Source organism: Martes martes (genome assembly GCF_963455335.1).
Source record: "Martes martes genome assembly, chromosome: 12".
NCBI classification, from domain to species: domain Eukaryota; kingdom Metazoa; phylum Chordata; class Mammalia; order Carnivora; family Mustelidae; genus Martes; species Martes martes.
The window spans coordinates 10040901-10058203 of NC_137900.1; the positions used below are offsets into that span (position 1 = coordinate 10040901).

The following is a 17303-nucleotide window of genomic DNA, read 5'->3' on the forward strand; positions in this document are numbered from 1 at the left end:
CTTTATCCATTTATCTAGTGATGGACACTTGGATTGTGTCCATATCTTAGTTATTGTAACAGAGAATTTCATATTAGCCATGCAAACTCACCCAGACTTCATGGCTAAAAAAATTCATTCATTAGGCAGGAATCCTGGCTGGTATGACATACTTGATATTTAGCTCTGTGATGTAGGTGGATATAAAATAGCTTTTAAAAAATGACTTTACATAGGAATGTTAGATATTTATCCGGAGATTGGCCATATATTGGGGGAGGAGGGGGAGGGATTCCTTCCTAAAATCCAAAACAAAAACCACCCAAGAAAAATGCCATGTAGGCTATGATTGCAAAAGACTAATGGAATGCAATTTACTGGAATATGGAAAATACATTTCCTTTATAATAAAAACCTAAGTTGTTTCTTTTCTGAAGCCTTAAAACCAAAATTCGGCTATTAAAAAAGTGTGGAGATAGCTTCAGAAAACCTTTTGCCTTTTATGAAATAAGGACTTTGATCAGATGACTTACAGACTTGTCAGCCACCCATTACTGTGTATCCCTGATGCCTCTAGACACAGTGGGGGGACCCCTGGAGATGGAGTATTCATTTCTGGCCCACCAGTGGCTTATTGTTTTTTCCGATAAAAGTGAATTAAGATGAAACCTTTTGCTCTCCCCAAACCACAGTTTTTACAAGCTGGTCAATTAACATTAAATGCTTTCCAGAGTTGGTTCCCCCACCCCCCAGCAGGAGCACGCAGTAGGCAGGTAGGCAGGAAACTCCACCTGAAAGAGTTTTCCATCAACTTCTCGTGCTGACCTCAGGGCACTTCTGACAGCACAGCAGTTCTCCTAGGCTTCCCAGTGGCTCCCTCCAAAAACAAACTCGAGTGGAGCTGGAGCTCCCAGTATTAGGCTGATGGCTTTTTGCTTACAAAGCAGTTAAAGGTCAGTAAAACTTTTTTTCCGTCTTTACTAGGAGTTCAGTACTTTGCAAACGATGTCATACTGGATATTGTGCTGAAAAAAGTCAATTAGCCATAATTTATGGCTGCTGTCAAAGACAATACTGTCTGATTCAAAGATTCAGAATTATTATTACAGTAATAGGAATTATGTTGGTACTATTTCAATAATTATTTAATGGTAATATTTAATAATAAACATTTATAATAATTTACTACTACTACTAATTCCGTTCTAGGCTCCGTGAGAAGCAATTTGCCGTTATTATCTCTCTACATATGATCATGGACCATGGGAGGTAGGTAGCGTTATATTCATTTTCCAGATGCAGAGACTGAGGTTTAGGGAGGGTAAGCAACTTGCCCAAGGCCACACAGGCAGTCAGTAATGAAGGTGGGAGATAGAGTTTTGAAGCCTGACATACAAGAACATAGAGAGCAGTGCACAGACGTTTGCAAGATACACCTGCGACATGCCTTCGTCCATCTGGTGAAGTTTTGGATATAGGTGAGGTTCAGTGGGGTGGAGTCCCGAGCCCACGGCCAAGAAAGAATTCTTGGGACGTCTTTGGTGCAAAATGGTGGTTTACTAAAGCATGGGGACAGGACCCGTGGGCAGGAAGAGTCACTGCCCCGGGGGCTGTGAGGAGTGGTCCATTATATACTTGCAAGTTGGGAGGGGGTCAGGGATGGCCTAAGTCTCTAAGGAATTTTGGAAGCAAGGTTTCCAGGACCTTGAGGGGCTAGCTGTTGTTGGGGAAAGGTCATTTATTACCATCTAATAAAACCTTACTCGTGAGACCCTTAAGGTATATATATCCCCATATGCTTGGGGGTGATTGCCAGCATGTTTCTTGGAGGATTTAGAGATAAAGGAAGTTTCCAAAGGAATTTTTATATGTTAAAGTAGACTTACAGGATCCTGGTTGGGGTGGGAGAGGCAGCCAGGCTAGGATTGCCTTTTGCCCTTAGCATAGTATTAAGGTGGAGGCAGTTGAGTCGCTAGAGGAAATGTCACTCTGCCTGTTTCAAGGACTTGTCAGTGGGCTCTAGATAGTAAGGAAATTGAACAACTTTTCTTCTGCCTCTGTTTCCCACATTACGTCCCTCAAACGTTCACTCAGTGGCTGTCTAGGGAGGGGGCTGGAGAAGCAGCAAGTTCTGTTGGAATTATGATCTGTATTTCCTTTGCTAGGGAACAGAGGCTTGGTGGAAAGCGGTGTGTTTTAAGAGAAATATGTAATTGACTTTCCCCATGACCAGAAGCTGTTGGGGCAGATTTAAAATGAGTACATCCAAGATGTCCGCCCTGGAGATTTTCTACCTGCTTTTCTGCCTCTTGTCCTGTACTTTTGGTATTTCTTCTGCTCTTAGCATCAGTGAGTCAACAGCCTATTTTTAGCACTCCCCGTGTGCACAGACGTGGACCCTGACTGAACAGGTGTGTGTAATCACCACAGGCCAAATATGCGTGCCAAACTTTCCTGCTAGCAGTGGGTCAGGGGTGGTGGCGTGCAGGGAGGTGTATAGAAGAACGGAACATATAAAAACAAATCTATAAATCTATTTAATTCATTTTAAGTCTCAAAATCTCTCAAGGGAATTTTTTTTTTTTTTTAATTGGGCAGTTCAGCCTGTTCTCCTTGGCACCTTCTGATAAGTTCATACAGGGAAGCCTGAGAGAAATTAATCTTTTAATGCCTCACAAGTAAAAAAGGAAATTATAGAATGATGTAGCTGGAAGGGACCCCAGAGATCTAAAGTGTTTCATGGAATATTCATGTCCTTGATCTGTTAATAGGTGTTTTGCCAAAGACCTTACTTGACCATGGTCAGATAAGATGTGGAAATGCTAGGTTAAAGTTGAATAGTCTTCTTTTCTGTGGAACCTCACGGTCTTTAATATGCTAACGTGCTTCCTGAATCTGCAAAACTCACTCCACACCCCTCCCCCTCCAATTCTTTTTGTAGACAATGCTGGTCTCGCTGAGGCAGCGCCTAACTTCATCTCTATGAAGATGGTGGCTGACACCTTTTTGAGAGCCAGGAAGTCCCAAGGGGAAGGAAAGAGAGATCAGTTGCTCCTGTTACATGCCAGGAATTCTCAGTGAGATGCCTTTCCCCTAGAGGCTCAGAGAAGGCTGAGAGACACCTTAGCAAACAGGCCTCCCCTTCATTGTGAACCACACTGCAGAGAAGTGCCAACGTAACACAACGGGGTGACCCGCCCTTTAAAATCAGGAAAGTGTATTCATCCCCTACCCAGCCCCCTGGGGACAGATGAAGGGGAAGGGGGACTGTCTCCAGGCTATAGACACAAAGCTAGTCTGGGGCTTTCCCTGGACAAAGTGGGCGTGTGAGTTTGAGAAGAACCAGTTTAAAAGCTCGCAGAGATTTTCGTAGGAAAATGTGCATTGCAAAGCTCCAAGAATGAAGTAGAGTGTGGAGGACTTCCCAGTTGCTTGACCAGGCAGTTCTGCTTTGGGAGGCGTTGGGAGGCACTCAGGTTCTGAGGAAAGTCCTTTGGGAAACACTGATCTAATCCGACCTTCTCATTTTACCGTGAGCCGCTAAGGACAAGGCATTTCTTTTGGGGGCCCTCTCAGGTTCCTTTCTCCATCACTGTAACACAGTTATTGGAACTAACTTGACCAACTTTGAGGGCAGCTTTGAAAAGATTTCTTTAGTTCCTAAATCCCTTTTGTACATTTCAAGGGGAAATTTACTCTATATTTCTTGAATTTCCATTGTCAAAAACCACAGATTAACTCAACCGATGTGTATAGAATGTCACCTATGCCCAAAGCCCCTTTCTGTATAGTGGTGGTCCCCACAAAGATATAAATTAGTTCTTGCTACAGAGGACATTCATAATAATGATAAATATGATATTGATGATGATACTGTGAACATCTAACATTTAACAAATACCTTTCTGTGTGTCAGGCCCTATACCATGCACTTTAATCCTCCCAACAAGTGAGGTGAGGATGATAATGATTATTTCATAGTGAGGACACTCAGGTGAGGAGAGGTTAAGAAAATACTCCAAGGTCACGTACAGCTGGCGGAGAGGTGTACATAGAAAGGTGTGGCAGCCTGTGAGTGTTCCTTATCAATGATGCAAAGTGCTGTATGAATTTAGCAAAAAGAAAAATAAGTTTTGAAAGATTTGATCAGTGCAAGTGTCAATTATGTGGTGGACAATTATGGTTGCTTGCCTATCTCTCCTCCCTCTGGGGAACAACACCCCCTTACTTTGGAGGAACTCCAAAGACACTGTGGGGTCTGGCTTTGTGGTTGTGCACTTTGCCTTGAGCTGGACCAGAGTCTTTGGGAATATGGGGATTAGAACCAAGGGAAGAGGTTTCCCTCTCTTAGTTGGTATAACTGTAAAAGCTTGTCTGAGATATGGATGCCTTGTCCTTAGCCCTGTGGAAGGATCTAGGCTTTGGTAGGAGAAACAATGTTGGAGGTGGAGAGATGGAGAAGTAGATCTTCTGGTCGTCTTTGAGGCCGGACCTTTCTCTTCTTTACAGGAGCAGAGGATTTACTACCTTCTCTTTTGGGAATGATACTGCCCTTCCTTGCAAAAGAAAATGTTACTAGACAGTGATTTAAAAACCCCTATGCCATAGGGGTGTACACAGATCCTTAGAAGAGTGGAGGTTCTCTCTGTTGGGTGCTATAGGGGAATGGGCTCTTGGGGACCCAAGGAAAACAAAAACAAAAATATATTAAAAAAAAACAACCCACAATGCCAACCCCACTTTGGTGTTTAAGTGGCTAGCTAAGATGTCCCAACAAGATTCCATTGGTGGCTACATTGGTTTCCTCTCACGCTTAAAAGATATCAACAAAAACAGGAGGGGCCGTACAAGAATTCAGACTGACTGCAAATGCCATCTTAGCCACTCCCTTGATCTCACAGGAAGCCTCCCTTTTCTCATCTGTAAAATGGAAATGATACGAATGCCATTCTTTCTTCTTTTGCTTTGAGCCTACAAAGAGAAAACAGATGCAAAGCCTTTGTATGCAAAAGAGCATGTAAGTGTGACCTCCTATTCACACTCATTTTACTGTGAACAAATGTTTTTCCAACCCTGCAGCAAGTCAAGCTTAGTCCCAGCAAGTGGGTGATATTTGGGGGGAGAAGAAGCAGGAAATTTCAGGACAGTAGCCTTAGTGGGTGCAAAAGTGCCTGGAGAGTGAAAGGTGATAGAAGCAAAAAAAAAAAAAACAAAAAACAAAAAACAAAACCCAAACCCAAACCCAAACCCAAAACAATAGTTTCTTCCTGTTTGGGTTTTATCCTTTTGGTCCATTGTCTCTTCACTTCTGTTTTCTATGGAGTATTTCTTGGTTTGGGTTTTAGATGGGCTTTATGGAGACTAGGCAGACCACCCCTTACCCCCTGCAGAATGAGAAGATGCATGGAAAGGACCCAGGAGAGTTCCTGGTATCTTGTCCTTGTTTGAGTTTATTCATTCATTCCTGGTAGGGTATTAAGAAGGATTCTACCCTTCTCCTATGGAAAGTGATTAATCCGGGCAGGAAACTCAGCAGTGTGGACAAACACAGTGTGGGACCAGCCTGTTTCTAAGCAGGAGCTGGGCTAGGGAGGGTGAGGAGTAGGAAGAATAAAGAAATAGTGTCTGTGTTGCTGTTGTTGCAACCACCACAACAAACAAGGGGGCGGGGGAAGTTTCCACGCTGCAGATCGCGCTGCCTTGAGAGAGCCCAGGGAAAAGTGTGGACGGCTGGGTGGGTCCTGCCGGGTTCAAGGGCCTGACAGTCTGTGATTCCCGGCAACACATGGTGGTGGTGGGGTGTGTACCCACACACAGAGACACACACGCAACGCTCAGCCTCCAATTTCAGCGCTGGCAGAAGATAACAATTCTCAGTTCGCCTTTCCAGGGTTATTTTTGGCCCGGGGCTGTTCGCTGGTGGCAAAAGGTTCAGCCCCCTCCCAACTCCCTCCCTCGTCCTTGTTCAAAAGAGAAACTTGGACTTGTAAAAGGCTCACTTGCAGGGAGACCGGGAGACCGGGAGACCGGGCTGTGGTGGGAGGGGAGAGGGAGTGGGGGTCTGGGAGAGGTCCCCAAGTTCTGCTCGAGCTCGCCCCCCCCAACCCCCGGGTTGTTTTCTAGCAGAGGGTGTGAGTGCTCGGTAGAGAAGCGGTCACCGGGAAGGCTGGGGCCAGGCGGGCGAGCGGGGTCTCCGGGGTCGGGCTGGCCTGTTCTGGGAGTAGGCTCTGGGGCAACCCCCCCCCCCCTTAAGTGAGTCCAGCAGGGACCCGACACTGCCGGCGCCTCGGGCGATCCGGCTCCAGAGGAAGCTGGGCAGGAGCAAACTTTCTTGGAAGGTAGAGGCCAAACTCTGCCGGGGCGGCGCGGAGAGGGAGGACTGTCGGATCCGCGGGAGGGCGCAGGGCTGCGGAGGGGGCCGGGGCCGGGGCGCAAGGCGGAGCCCGGGCTCATAGCCAAGGTGGTGGGGAGCAGGGGGGCCGGCGGGCTGCAGATTCCCTCCGGCTCCCGGGAGCCGCGGCAGGACCGGCCAGGAGGCGCCATGGAGGGGAGCCCCATCCCGGTGCTGACGGTGCCCACCGTGCCCTACGAGGACCAGCGGCCGGCCGGCGGGGGGGGGCTGCGGCGGCCCACCGGCCTCTTCGAGGGCCAGCGCAACTACCTGCCCAACTTCATCCAGAGCGTGCTGTCGTCCATCGACCTGCGCGACCGCCAGGGCTGCACCATGGTGGTGGGCAGCGACGGCAGGTACTTCAGCAGGACGGCCACCGAGATCGTGGTGCAGATGGCCGCGGCCAACGGGGTGAGTGACCTGCCCCTGCTGACCCTCGCCTCCCACTGCGCCGCCGCCACCGCCCGCAGCCGCAGCCCTCGGTCCCCGCCCTGCCCCCTCCTGCCTGCCGCCCCCCAAACCCCCGCAGGCCCAACCCCCACCGCCACTGCCACCCCCACCCCGGCGCAGCGCCTCCCCCAGGTCCTCTCCTTGAGGTCCCCGAAAGGCCTCCAGGGTTCCGCTTCGAGGGAACCTGCCACATCGCCCTGAGCTCTCCCCGTCTCTCTGCCCATGGCCCGCACCTGCCCGCGTTCCTTTTGGGCCTCCTCTTCCCCAGCCCTTTAAAACTACCCGTTCTCACCGGTTTACTACCCTGCCTTCCCCACCCCCCCAATTCTTTCCTAAGCTACCAACATCGTGGTCCCCCCCCCCCCACCGCCCCTTTCCTTCTTTTTTCTCCTGTCCTCTTCTCCCCCCTCTAAGTTTTGGCTCTCCCAGATTTAACAGTAGTGTCTCGAACACACGCGTGCGTACACACACACACACACACACACTCCAGTGTTGATTCCTGGCATGTTTGGCAAGAGCGGACCCTAAAGACTTTTAGTATAAGTGGTTCGTTAACCCAGTGGAATTACTTCACTATTCATCTGGTTTGTGGAGGGCTGGGGTGGAGATCAGTTCTGTGCCACACAGCCTCTCTGCCCTCAGTTCTGTGTGTGTCATGGGTGGGTGGGTGGGGGAAGCGGTATCTCTCAATGATTTGAAATGAGACTTGCTCTGCCTTTTTTTCTTCTTCTTCTTTTTTTTTAAGTTGCTTTCTCATTTTTATTTTTTTTAATTTTTTTTTAAGGATTTTATTTATTTATTTGACAGACAGAGATCACAAGTAGGCAGAGAGGCAGGCAGAGAGAGAGGAGGAAGCAGGCTCCCTGCTGAGCAGAGAGCCCGATGCGGGGCTCGATCCCAAGACCTGGGATCATGACCTGAGCCGAAGGCAGAGGCTTTAACCCACTGAGCCACCCAGGCACCCCTTGCTCTGCCTTTCTTTTTTTTTTTTTTTTTATAAAGGTTTTTTTTTTATTTATTTATTTATTTGACAGACAGATATCACAAGCAGGCAGAGAGGCAGGCAGAGAGTGAGGAGGAAGCAGGCCCCCCGCTGAGCAGAGAGCCCGATGCGGGGCTCGATCCCAGGACCCTGGGATCATGACCTGAGCCGAAGGCAGAGGCTTTAACCCACTGAGCCACCCAGGCGCCCCTGCTCTGCCTTTCTTAAAGCAATTCCTAACTGCAGAAGACTCTCTGGCAGTTGATAGCATTTTGTGTCTCTTCTCCCTTTCAGATTTCATCCTCATTTCCTTTCTCTTCTCCCACAACCTCGGCAGACCTTAGAGGTTTCTGCTTCTCCTCCTTCCTTAGAGGTTTCTGCTTCTCCTCCTTCCTTTCTGTCCTACAGCTAAAACACCTTCTGGCATCATCCCGTGTCCTCCTTCCCAAATCCTGCAGCCTCTGCGGACTTCTGCAAGAGGGACACCTCCCTTCAGCGGTCTTTGTGGGAAATATTGTCTAAAAGAGTCATTTGAGCCAGAACCCCACGCATAGCACATTTAAGTGGAATCCCTACCGATGTATAAATGAGTGTGAACATTTAAAAAAAGTGAAATTAAACAACTCTCTGGGGTGTGGATTCCCTTTCTCCTTCCCGACCCCATCCTTTTAATTTTCTCCCTTCTTTTCTTTCTTTTTTTTAATCTTTGGTGTCGTCCATGCTCCATGTTTGTGTACTCTGATTCCCCTCTTGCAGTGTTTTAGGGGTAGGGAAAGTATATATATATATTTTTCCTAAATAAAATAAAATAAAATCCAAAAGCAGTTGGGAGGAAGCACTGAGGGGTGGCACGGGTGGTAGAGCTAGGATTTCCAACCTCGGAAGATGCTGTGGCTGGCGATACAGCACTAGTATTTCTCTCTGGCTCCTTACTTGGGATCGATAAAAGTTGGCTTGAATCAGGGAGTTGGAGAGAGGTTGACAAATGGTCTTTTACTCTTGTCTGACAAAGCTGTTCCCGTGGAGTGATGGAGGATAAGGAGCCTTGGAAGAGGTAAGGCAGCTCTTGTACTCCTTCCTGGGCCAATTTTTTTTAGGGAGGGAGAAAAACATCCACTTATTTATTGTGGGTGAGGATATTTTTGAAGCTACAGTTGTCGATTTGCACGGGCAAGATATTGCTATGCTTTCTTGTTTCTTGGCACACATTCCCATCAAGTCTCTTCAACTTCTTACTTCAACGGCTTCTGTGATAACCACATCTTATTAACTTTAACGTGGAGTTTATTTTAGGCGATAGGTAGCATATGTTAATAAATGGTTAAAACAGAGCCACGCTTAACCTCGTGGTTGTTACAAGGGACAGAATGACAAGTCACAATCCACACAGAAACACCATATCTTAAATAATCTGAAAGTATTACTGCCAAAATGGGTGGGTATGTGTGAAAGGAATGGCCAACATTTATCAAAGGTTCAGGCAGCCAATTTAAACCAGTCTTCTCCTCATTTTGTTCACCTTCTTGAGGGCTTTTGCTCGGGAAAATGAATAATCAGAAGGCTGGCTTCAGGAGAAAGGGAGTTTACCATGAACAAAATTGGTCTTGAATGATGGCAAAGATAGGAATGCACTTGTCTCCTGACGTGGCCTGTGGAGTTACACTCGGGAATGAAGACCCTTGGTTCCAAAAACTTTGCCTCTCTTGATTTCCCATTGGGTATTCATAAACGGGTTAGAAAAATAGTACAAAAATAGTACTTATTCTCTTTGAACTGACTTGAACCTGAGTGAGAGGGCTGCCTCTCTGTATCTGAAAGATTTGGGGTTTGATGAAGTTAATTTTACTATGCATTTTAATAAAACCAACTGTAGTTGCTCTTTGATTATATAATTGCTAGAGGAGAACAGAAGTTTGGAATTTCCAAAGTGATAACGGCACCACTTATATCTTAATATATCATAGAGTTTGAAATAGGTTCTCCGACATATAGCCAGTACAATTTGGGATAAAAAATTTTTTATTGTAAAATTCTGAATATTTCAAACTTTCAGAAAAGCAGAGAATAGATAAATGGCTTCCATATGCCCACACCCCAGGCTGTTATTATTTTTCCTATATCTGTTCCATCTTTTTTGAGGGCTAAAGTATTTTAAAGTATATTTTAAAAATGACGTTTTATCCCTAAATTCAGTATGGATCTCTAAAAACGAAGAACAATGTCCTTGATAGTTACAATATCATTATCATCCCAAACAAAATAAAAAAAGGATTTCTTCCTTTATTACCCATCCCACATTCAGATTCCTCAATTATTCTGAAATGTCTTTTATAGCTGTTTTTTCAAACTAGTTTTCTTCTAATCAAGGAACACACATTACATTTGGTTGTCTTAAGTCTTTTTTAACCTAGAAAATATCTCCCTTCTTATTTTTTTCTGTTAATGAAATTGCCTTATTGAAGAGACAAGGTCAGTTGGTTGTCCTGTAGAATGCCTCCCACGGCCCCACTTTCTGGAATTTTCTGATTTTTTTTTTTTTTTTATGGTGTCATTTAACTTTTCATGATATTTCCTGTGTGTGTGTATGTGTGTGTACTAGAATTGAGTTCTAAAGGCTTAATTAGATTCAGGCTCAACATATTTTTTCTTTTTTTGGCAAGACTATTTCGTAGGTGATGGTGTATATTCATGTTGTATTGTGTTAGGAAACAATCTCTGCTTGACCGGATGTTCATGGTACTGAGATGACTATAGGACTGTTGGGGTGATTGCCTCTGTCTTCCAGTACTTTCCCCCTTGGAACTGGCCAGTAGCCTGTGGGGTGAGGTTTGTACCATGTGAATATCCAATTCCTGTCACCCTTTACTCAGTTGTTATAGCTTCCATTAGTGATCCTGGCTTGCGTGGATTATTTCATTAGGGGTTTCAAAATGATTTTTAATTCTCTAATTCTATCTGCATGCTTCAGCTAGCATTTTTCTAAAAACTGGGCATTTTCCTCACTATTGCGCTGTCCTGTAATAGAGTTCCTTCTGGAAAAGCAGAATTTATGTTTATTTTCCTCTTTTTAAATTACCAATTTTCAGTCAGGATTTGGCAAAATAGCCACTTCTACTCTTGACACACGAATTTGTTTGGCTTTTCTTTGGCTCTTTTGAGTTTCACTGTGAACTCTTGAATTTTTATATACATCAGTTTAAATGGATTTGTAAATTAGTGAGAAGAGTGAGAAGATACTTTTACCTGTTTTTGTAATTTTTATGTGTCTGTGTGAACTTATCTAAAAAGTTCCCAGAAGTTTTATAATTCTTTTTTAAAGATCCAGACTGTGTCATACCATATAAGAGCAAAGAAAAATATCTACTAAGTATGAGAGTAAACAGCATCATTTAAATGAATTGCAGAACTTAGTTTGTTACCAGTATAAACTTAGTTTGTAACTAAGTGATTTTTTAAAAAAGATTTTATTTATTTATTTGACAGACAGCAATCACAAGTAAGCACAGAGGCAGGCAGAGAGAGAGACAGGGGGAAGCAGGCTCCCCGAGGAGTCGGGAGCCTGATGCGGGGCTTGATTCTAGGACCCTGAGATCATGACCTGAGCCGAAGGCAGAGGCTTTAACCCACTGAGCCACCCAGGCACCCCTGTAACTAAGTGGTTTTTAAAAATTCTTTCTTTTTCTTTCTGCTTCAGATACTTCTCAGGGGTTTAGATCCTCTAGGTATCAATTTATTTTAATCTCATAAAGATTTCAAGAGCTAAATGTAAGTGATGAGCTAAATGTAAGTAATGGCTACTTATGGCATTATATGGCATTATTATGAATAAATGCCTTTGCCTTTTTCTGGGTGAATCCATCTGTGACTAAGGGCATCTCTCTCTCTCTCCTCTTTGTTCTAATTTTTTTTTTTTTTAAGTCCTAAAGTACCTTTAATATTGGACAGATGGCAGCACTGTGCCTGAAGATGTTTCTGACTTTTTCTAAAGTTTTCTGTCTCTGCAGATGACACCATATATATATACATACACACACACACACATACATACACAGACATATACACGTATATATGTGTATGTATATACGTGTATATGTGTGTGTATGTATGTGTATGTATATACACATATATACACACACATACATACACACATATACATATGTGTGTGTGTGTGTGTGCATGTGTGTATATCTCATCACGGTCCAATAGAACTTTTAGAATGTTTTGAGATGATGGAAAGTTTCTGTAATCTACCCCAGCCACTAGCCACATGTGATTATCAAACAGTCTAAATGTACCAAGTGTGACTGAAAAACTGAATCTTTTATTTTATTTAATTTTAATTAATTAAAATTTAAGTTTAAGTAGCTGCAAGTAATTAGTAGCTACCATACTAGGTAGCACAGCTCTATAATTTAGCATTTAAAATGTAAAAATTTTTTTTTTTTTATGGATCCAGACTGTTACAACCAAAAGCAACTATAAATTAAATAAAGGTAGGTCACCAAACACTACAAATGCATTTTAGCAAACCCAAACCAGATTTCTTCATGTGATGATAACCACACTGTCTTCTGATCTTAGCCCGGGAGACAATGAGGTGTGGTAGAAAAAGCTCCGTATCAGCAGCTGGAAGGCTTGCTTTCTTTTCCTAGCTCAGCCATACAAGTTGCAGGGCAAATGCTTTAGCCTCCTGAAATACCTAGAAACCACTTGTTTCCTCATCTATACATTGGGTGGGACAGCAGGGCTGAGTTATACTGGGAATCAAATGAAAGTGTTATGTAACATCCATAGCTTTAAGAAATGTAAAGGAATGTTGTTACGGTCAACTGAATATATCTCCTAAAATAGTGATTTGACCGCACGTATTGAGTAAAACAACTTATAGTTCTGTTGCAAGTTTTAGCCAAGAGAAAATCCGTTTGTTGATTAGCCACACAGTATGCTGGCCATGTGATGATCAGGAATGGTAATAATAGTATTAGCCTACAGTTCAGCTTACAAGAACTTCTCAATGCCTCGTGAAATCTTTTAGAGGTGGAGGTTGCAGTGCAATGGTATGAAGAAGGCTGTGTCAGCGAGGGGCTGGGGTGTGCCGTCCAGAGGGATGCTTGTGTCAGCCGTGTTTGATTCCAATGTGCCATGCAGAGGTGGTTGTTCCAAAGAATGGGAAAGCCTTGTCTTGACATTTATCAGGCCTATCTGGGGAACAAATTTTGATGTCCCAAAGAAAAGGAGCATAGATTTGGAAGGGAGGCAGAGTGGAATATGGTGGAAGGGAAGAAGAAGGAAGCAAGAGAGGGAAGCCCGTGTTTCAACATATCAGGCTTCTTTCCTGCGGTGACTCTGGAAGTCTGGGATTGGCTGGCTTCAGGTCCTGTCTCTAGAAAGGAAAAAGAACTGGGTGGTGATTGTTCTATATTTTCGACTGAAGTTCAGTACAGAATAGGTGAATGGAATGAGTTACTATGGCCCAAGCATTAGGAAGGTCAGGTTTGTAATACACAAGAAAGCCCTAAAGAGCTTGCCATAACTTTCTCTCGCTTCCCTTCCCAAATCCCCATCCCTGAATTGTGGAAATGGGAAATCTATTATATGAACAATAGCCCTTGGTTCCCTTGGTGCCCTTGGTTCCCTCTTTCTCCCTGTTCAGTCAGTCCATTCTTGAATCTGTTAGCCTCAAGTCATCATTCACTTTTTTTTTTTTTTTTTTAATGGGGAAGGAAAAGGAATAGGAGAGGTTTTAAGAACAGCTGGGCCCTCCCAGTTGCTGGGGTGGGTTATTTTAAGCTTTGTTTAATGTGTCCAGAGACCCAGATGACATTTTTAACTAAGCTGTGTTATTAAATCTTGTGATAAAGCATAATGATGTTTATTGAAAAGACAGACACACATCACCAACATTATGTGTGAAACTTGCCCAAAGAATTTTCTATAAAACATCTGTTCTCTTCGAGTCCTTCGTGAACTGTGAAGGTTTGATAGTTTCTCTACAGATTTGAGGGATAGAAGTTGGAACCTAATTTTGAGGAAACTAAGCATAGGTATTGGCTTTGCTAAACTTAACCTTCATGTTTTGGGCCCTGGTCGCCCTTCTGTTAGACAAGAGTAATGTAAACAAATACTGGGATAGGATTTGAACAGGGTTTTTTGAGCATAATAGGCGGGCTGGGGTGGGGAAAAGGGTCTGCAATTTCCAGGGATTTTTAAATTGAAGGTAGAAACTCAACATCCTTTGTTCGCCTACAGCTTTGACAGTTAATTGCAAACACTCAAGATTTGGCCAATATGCCTTTAATGTTTATACTTGTGAAGCCAAAGGAAAAGCTTTAGGTTCTTTCCTCAGACTTGACTCTCATTAGTTATGGATATGAGACTTGTTAAAGTCCACATTTTCTGGAGCTTTAAGTGTTTTTCATCTCCTACATTTTTAGTGATGGTCAAGTTTTGGAGTGATGCTTATATTTGTGTGAAGAGAAAATTTTCAGGAAATTTGAAGAAATTCTTCATGGCATTGAGTCACAGAAATTTTTCTTTTCCTTTCCACGTCTCTAGTTATAGCTGTTTTGTAATGTAATATTTAATGATTGCCTTTCTTTTTTCTCCTCTTATTAATAAGTGTTCTCTTCGGTAGCTAGGGGTATCTAGTTTTATATTTAAGGTTTTCTAATGGAAAGGGAAAAGAAGTTGAAATCAGAAGACCAGAGTTTATAACAAACGGTTAATATCTACACTCTATGAAAAGCTTTTCTAAATCAGTAAAAAATTCAAAAAATTCAGAAGAAATATTGTCAACTACAACAACAAACATATGAAAAGGAGATCATCCTCATTAATAACCGAAAAAAACATAAACAAAAACAATCCATCAATTTGAACATTTGAATATTGTCATGCTCATGGAAGTTAATTTGATAGAACCTTTTGGCCAGGCAGTTTAGCAGTATGCACCAAAATCAATGGAATACTTGTCCAGTAATCCACCAATCCATGAATCTAAGAATCTGTCCTGTAAATTTCCTAATACAAAGGTGGAAACGTCTATGTACAGGAATACTCATCACAGCATTTTGCAAAAGAAAACCTTAGAAACAGTTTATACGCTCATTAGTAGAGATTAGGTACCTAATGTATGACACAAGCCTACCACTGAGGCATTAAAACCCGTAAACAAAGAAGGTGGATCTATACGTACATGAAAAAGATATGAATGATAGTTTGTTCAGTGAAACAAAGCAAGTAGTAGATTAAGAAGAATGTACTTCCAACTTCTATCCCTTGTCTGTACAGAAACTATCAAAAATCCAGAGTTCACGAAAGGCTCGAGAACAGATGTTTTCTAAAAAATTCTTTGGGCAAGTTTCACATATAATATTGCTGATGTGTGTCTGTCTTTTCAGTAAACACCAGTATGCTTTATCACAATATTTAATAAAGCAGCTTAGTTAGAAATGTCGTCTGGGTCTCTGGCCACATGAAACAAATCTATAATGTAGGCATAGAAAATAGGGTTAGAAGAATATACTCTAATTAACAGTGAATACATCAGGGATATACGGGTGTGTGTGGCGGGGAAGGAGAATCCTTTCTCTTTCTACGTCATATACTTCTATTTATTAAATACTCATACACATGTATGCATTGCTTTGATGATTAAACACATCAGGAAAAAATAATACAAAAGGAGAAGGTTTGGATTTGAATGCCGATACTATTGTTTGCAACTTGCATGACCGCAGAAAAGTCACGTGGCTTTCTGGGGCTGGTCTCCTCATTTATACAAATAGGGAAAGTAAAACCACTTGCCCCCACATCTTCCAGGTTCATTGGGAGGATTACTATCAATTATTTTATTTGTTCTCGTAACACAATTATTACCAAACTCGCCTCCTCTGATTAAAATGAGAGGACCTGGGCATAGTGCCCTGTAGTCTCAGTAGCTTTACTTGTTAACGTGGCGATCCCGGCTGCTTCGGTAAGGCTTCCTCTTGACTTTGGCCTTTCTTCCCTGCTGGGGGCTAAGGCTTGGGTGCTGACTGCTGAAGTCACCATCCCGTCCCCGCTCCTAGTGTGTGCACGCGTGCGCACACACATACACACACACTCCTGCACACCCACCCTGCCACGGTCCGGGAGGCAGTAACAGTCGCTCTGCCACAGACTTTGACTCCAGGGACTTTTCTGCAGTGTCTGTGCATTATTTCCCAGCATGAATGAGCTGAGTCAGTGCCACGCTTTTCCACCTTAAACCTTTCTGAGGCTCCGGCTGCGTTCAGGCAGGACCCCCCCCTCCCCACCCCCCACAAAGCTGCTCATTTCATGAGGATTTTCAAGCCTAACAGACGGGGCCATTTGAGAGATTACTGAGAGGAACAGACCGAGCAGAGGCTAGGGGACTCCACGCTGATCTGCTGAGTCGTCTGAGAACGGACAGCTGCAGGCGCTGGAGGTGCGGGATTTGGTCAGGATGTTTGTCCCGGTGTCTGTTCCCGCAGCCTCGCCGAACGTTTGCTTCCCGGGCATAGTCTTTTTTTTGGACAGGATCTCCCAGATGTAAAGGGTTGGATGCTAATGTGGAACATAACACAGAAGACCCGGCCCTGCTGTCATAAATAACAGTAAATTGTTCAATCTTGCTGAGCTGTAAATCTGTTATTGCCAGAGGTCTTCAGTTCACTGGAACAGTTTGAGGCGTGGGGGCACTTTGCAAAGGGGCAGTAATTGTTTCCCAACCAGACGGAAACGGGTCTGATGTAATTTATTTAAAAAGCCACATAAATGTATTTTAATTGATTGTGACAATGACTCAGGATAAAACACATGGCTATAGAGACTGAGGTTTATTTTGGGGGGTGTATGCAGGCCACACACACACACACACACACACACATATTTATTGCAGTATGGGTATATATATTAAGTATATATTCACACATATATATTCTATCTATAAAGATGCCAAAGATAGAGTTTTTTGTTTTATAGATGTAGCTTTGCTTATATATATATACATATAATATATCTATATAATGATATAATTTTTTTGTGTGTACCTATAAAGGTGTCAGATGGAAAGTGTTTTTATGCATTTAGAGGTTATTGAGTAACATGTGTGTGGGCATATGCACAGGACACCCCCTTCCCCAGATATATATAACTTCTTCCCTTGATGTCGTCAAGAAGAGAGTAGACCAGATGTCAGAAATGTTTGAAGACTACATAGAACCAAAGGAGTGGCTAAATATTCCCAGACGGCCTATGTTTCTATGATAATTAGGAGAATTGGATTGGAATCGGATGGGCTGATAGTAAGAGATACAAGTTGAAGAAATCCTACTGTTCTGGGTGGGAATCAGTCTTGCGAGAGCAGCTCTGCGGTGAACTCACCAACACGGGAAAGTTAGCCAGTCGGCATTGTGCATCCTAGCAGGTAGAACAAGTCAGAGGCACAGAGAGGAAAATGAAATGATCCAGGTCGAGACGAGAGTACAGACGCGGTCT

At 43.5% G+C, this 17303-nt stretch overlaps 1 protein-coding gene across 2 annotated transcripts in view; it reads left to right on the forward strand.

The window, feature by feature from the left end:
• The first annotated feature begins 6447 nt into the window (after positions 1-6447).
• The window catches only part of PGM5 (phosphoglucomutase 5), a 197081-nt gene continuing 186225 nt past the window's right edge, over positions 6448-17303 (forward strand). The window contains exon 1 of one of the 2 annotated variants that reach the window (XM_080819403.1): positions 6448-6781. In XM_080819403.1, the coding sequence (XP_080675529.1) occupies positions 6521-6781 (261 nt within the window). In that variant the 5' untranslated portion in view covers positions 6448-6520. The remainder of the gene's footprint in view (positions 6782-17303) is intronic. The other variant, XM_080819402.1, reaches the window with a different exon arrangement.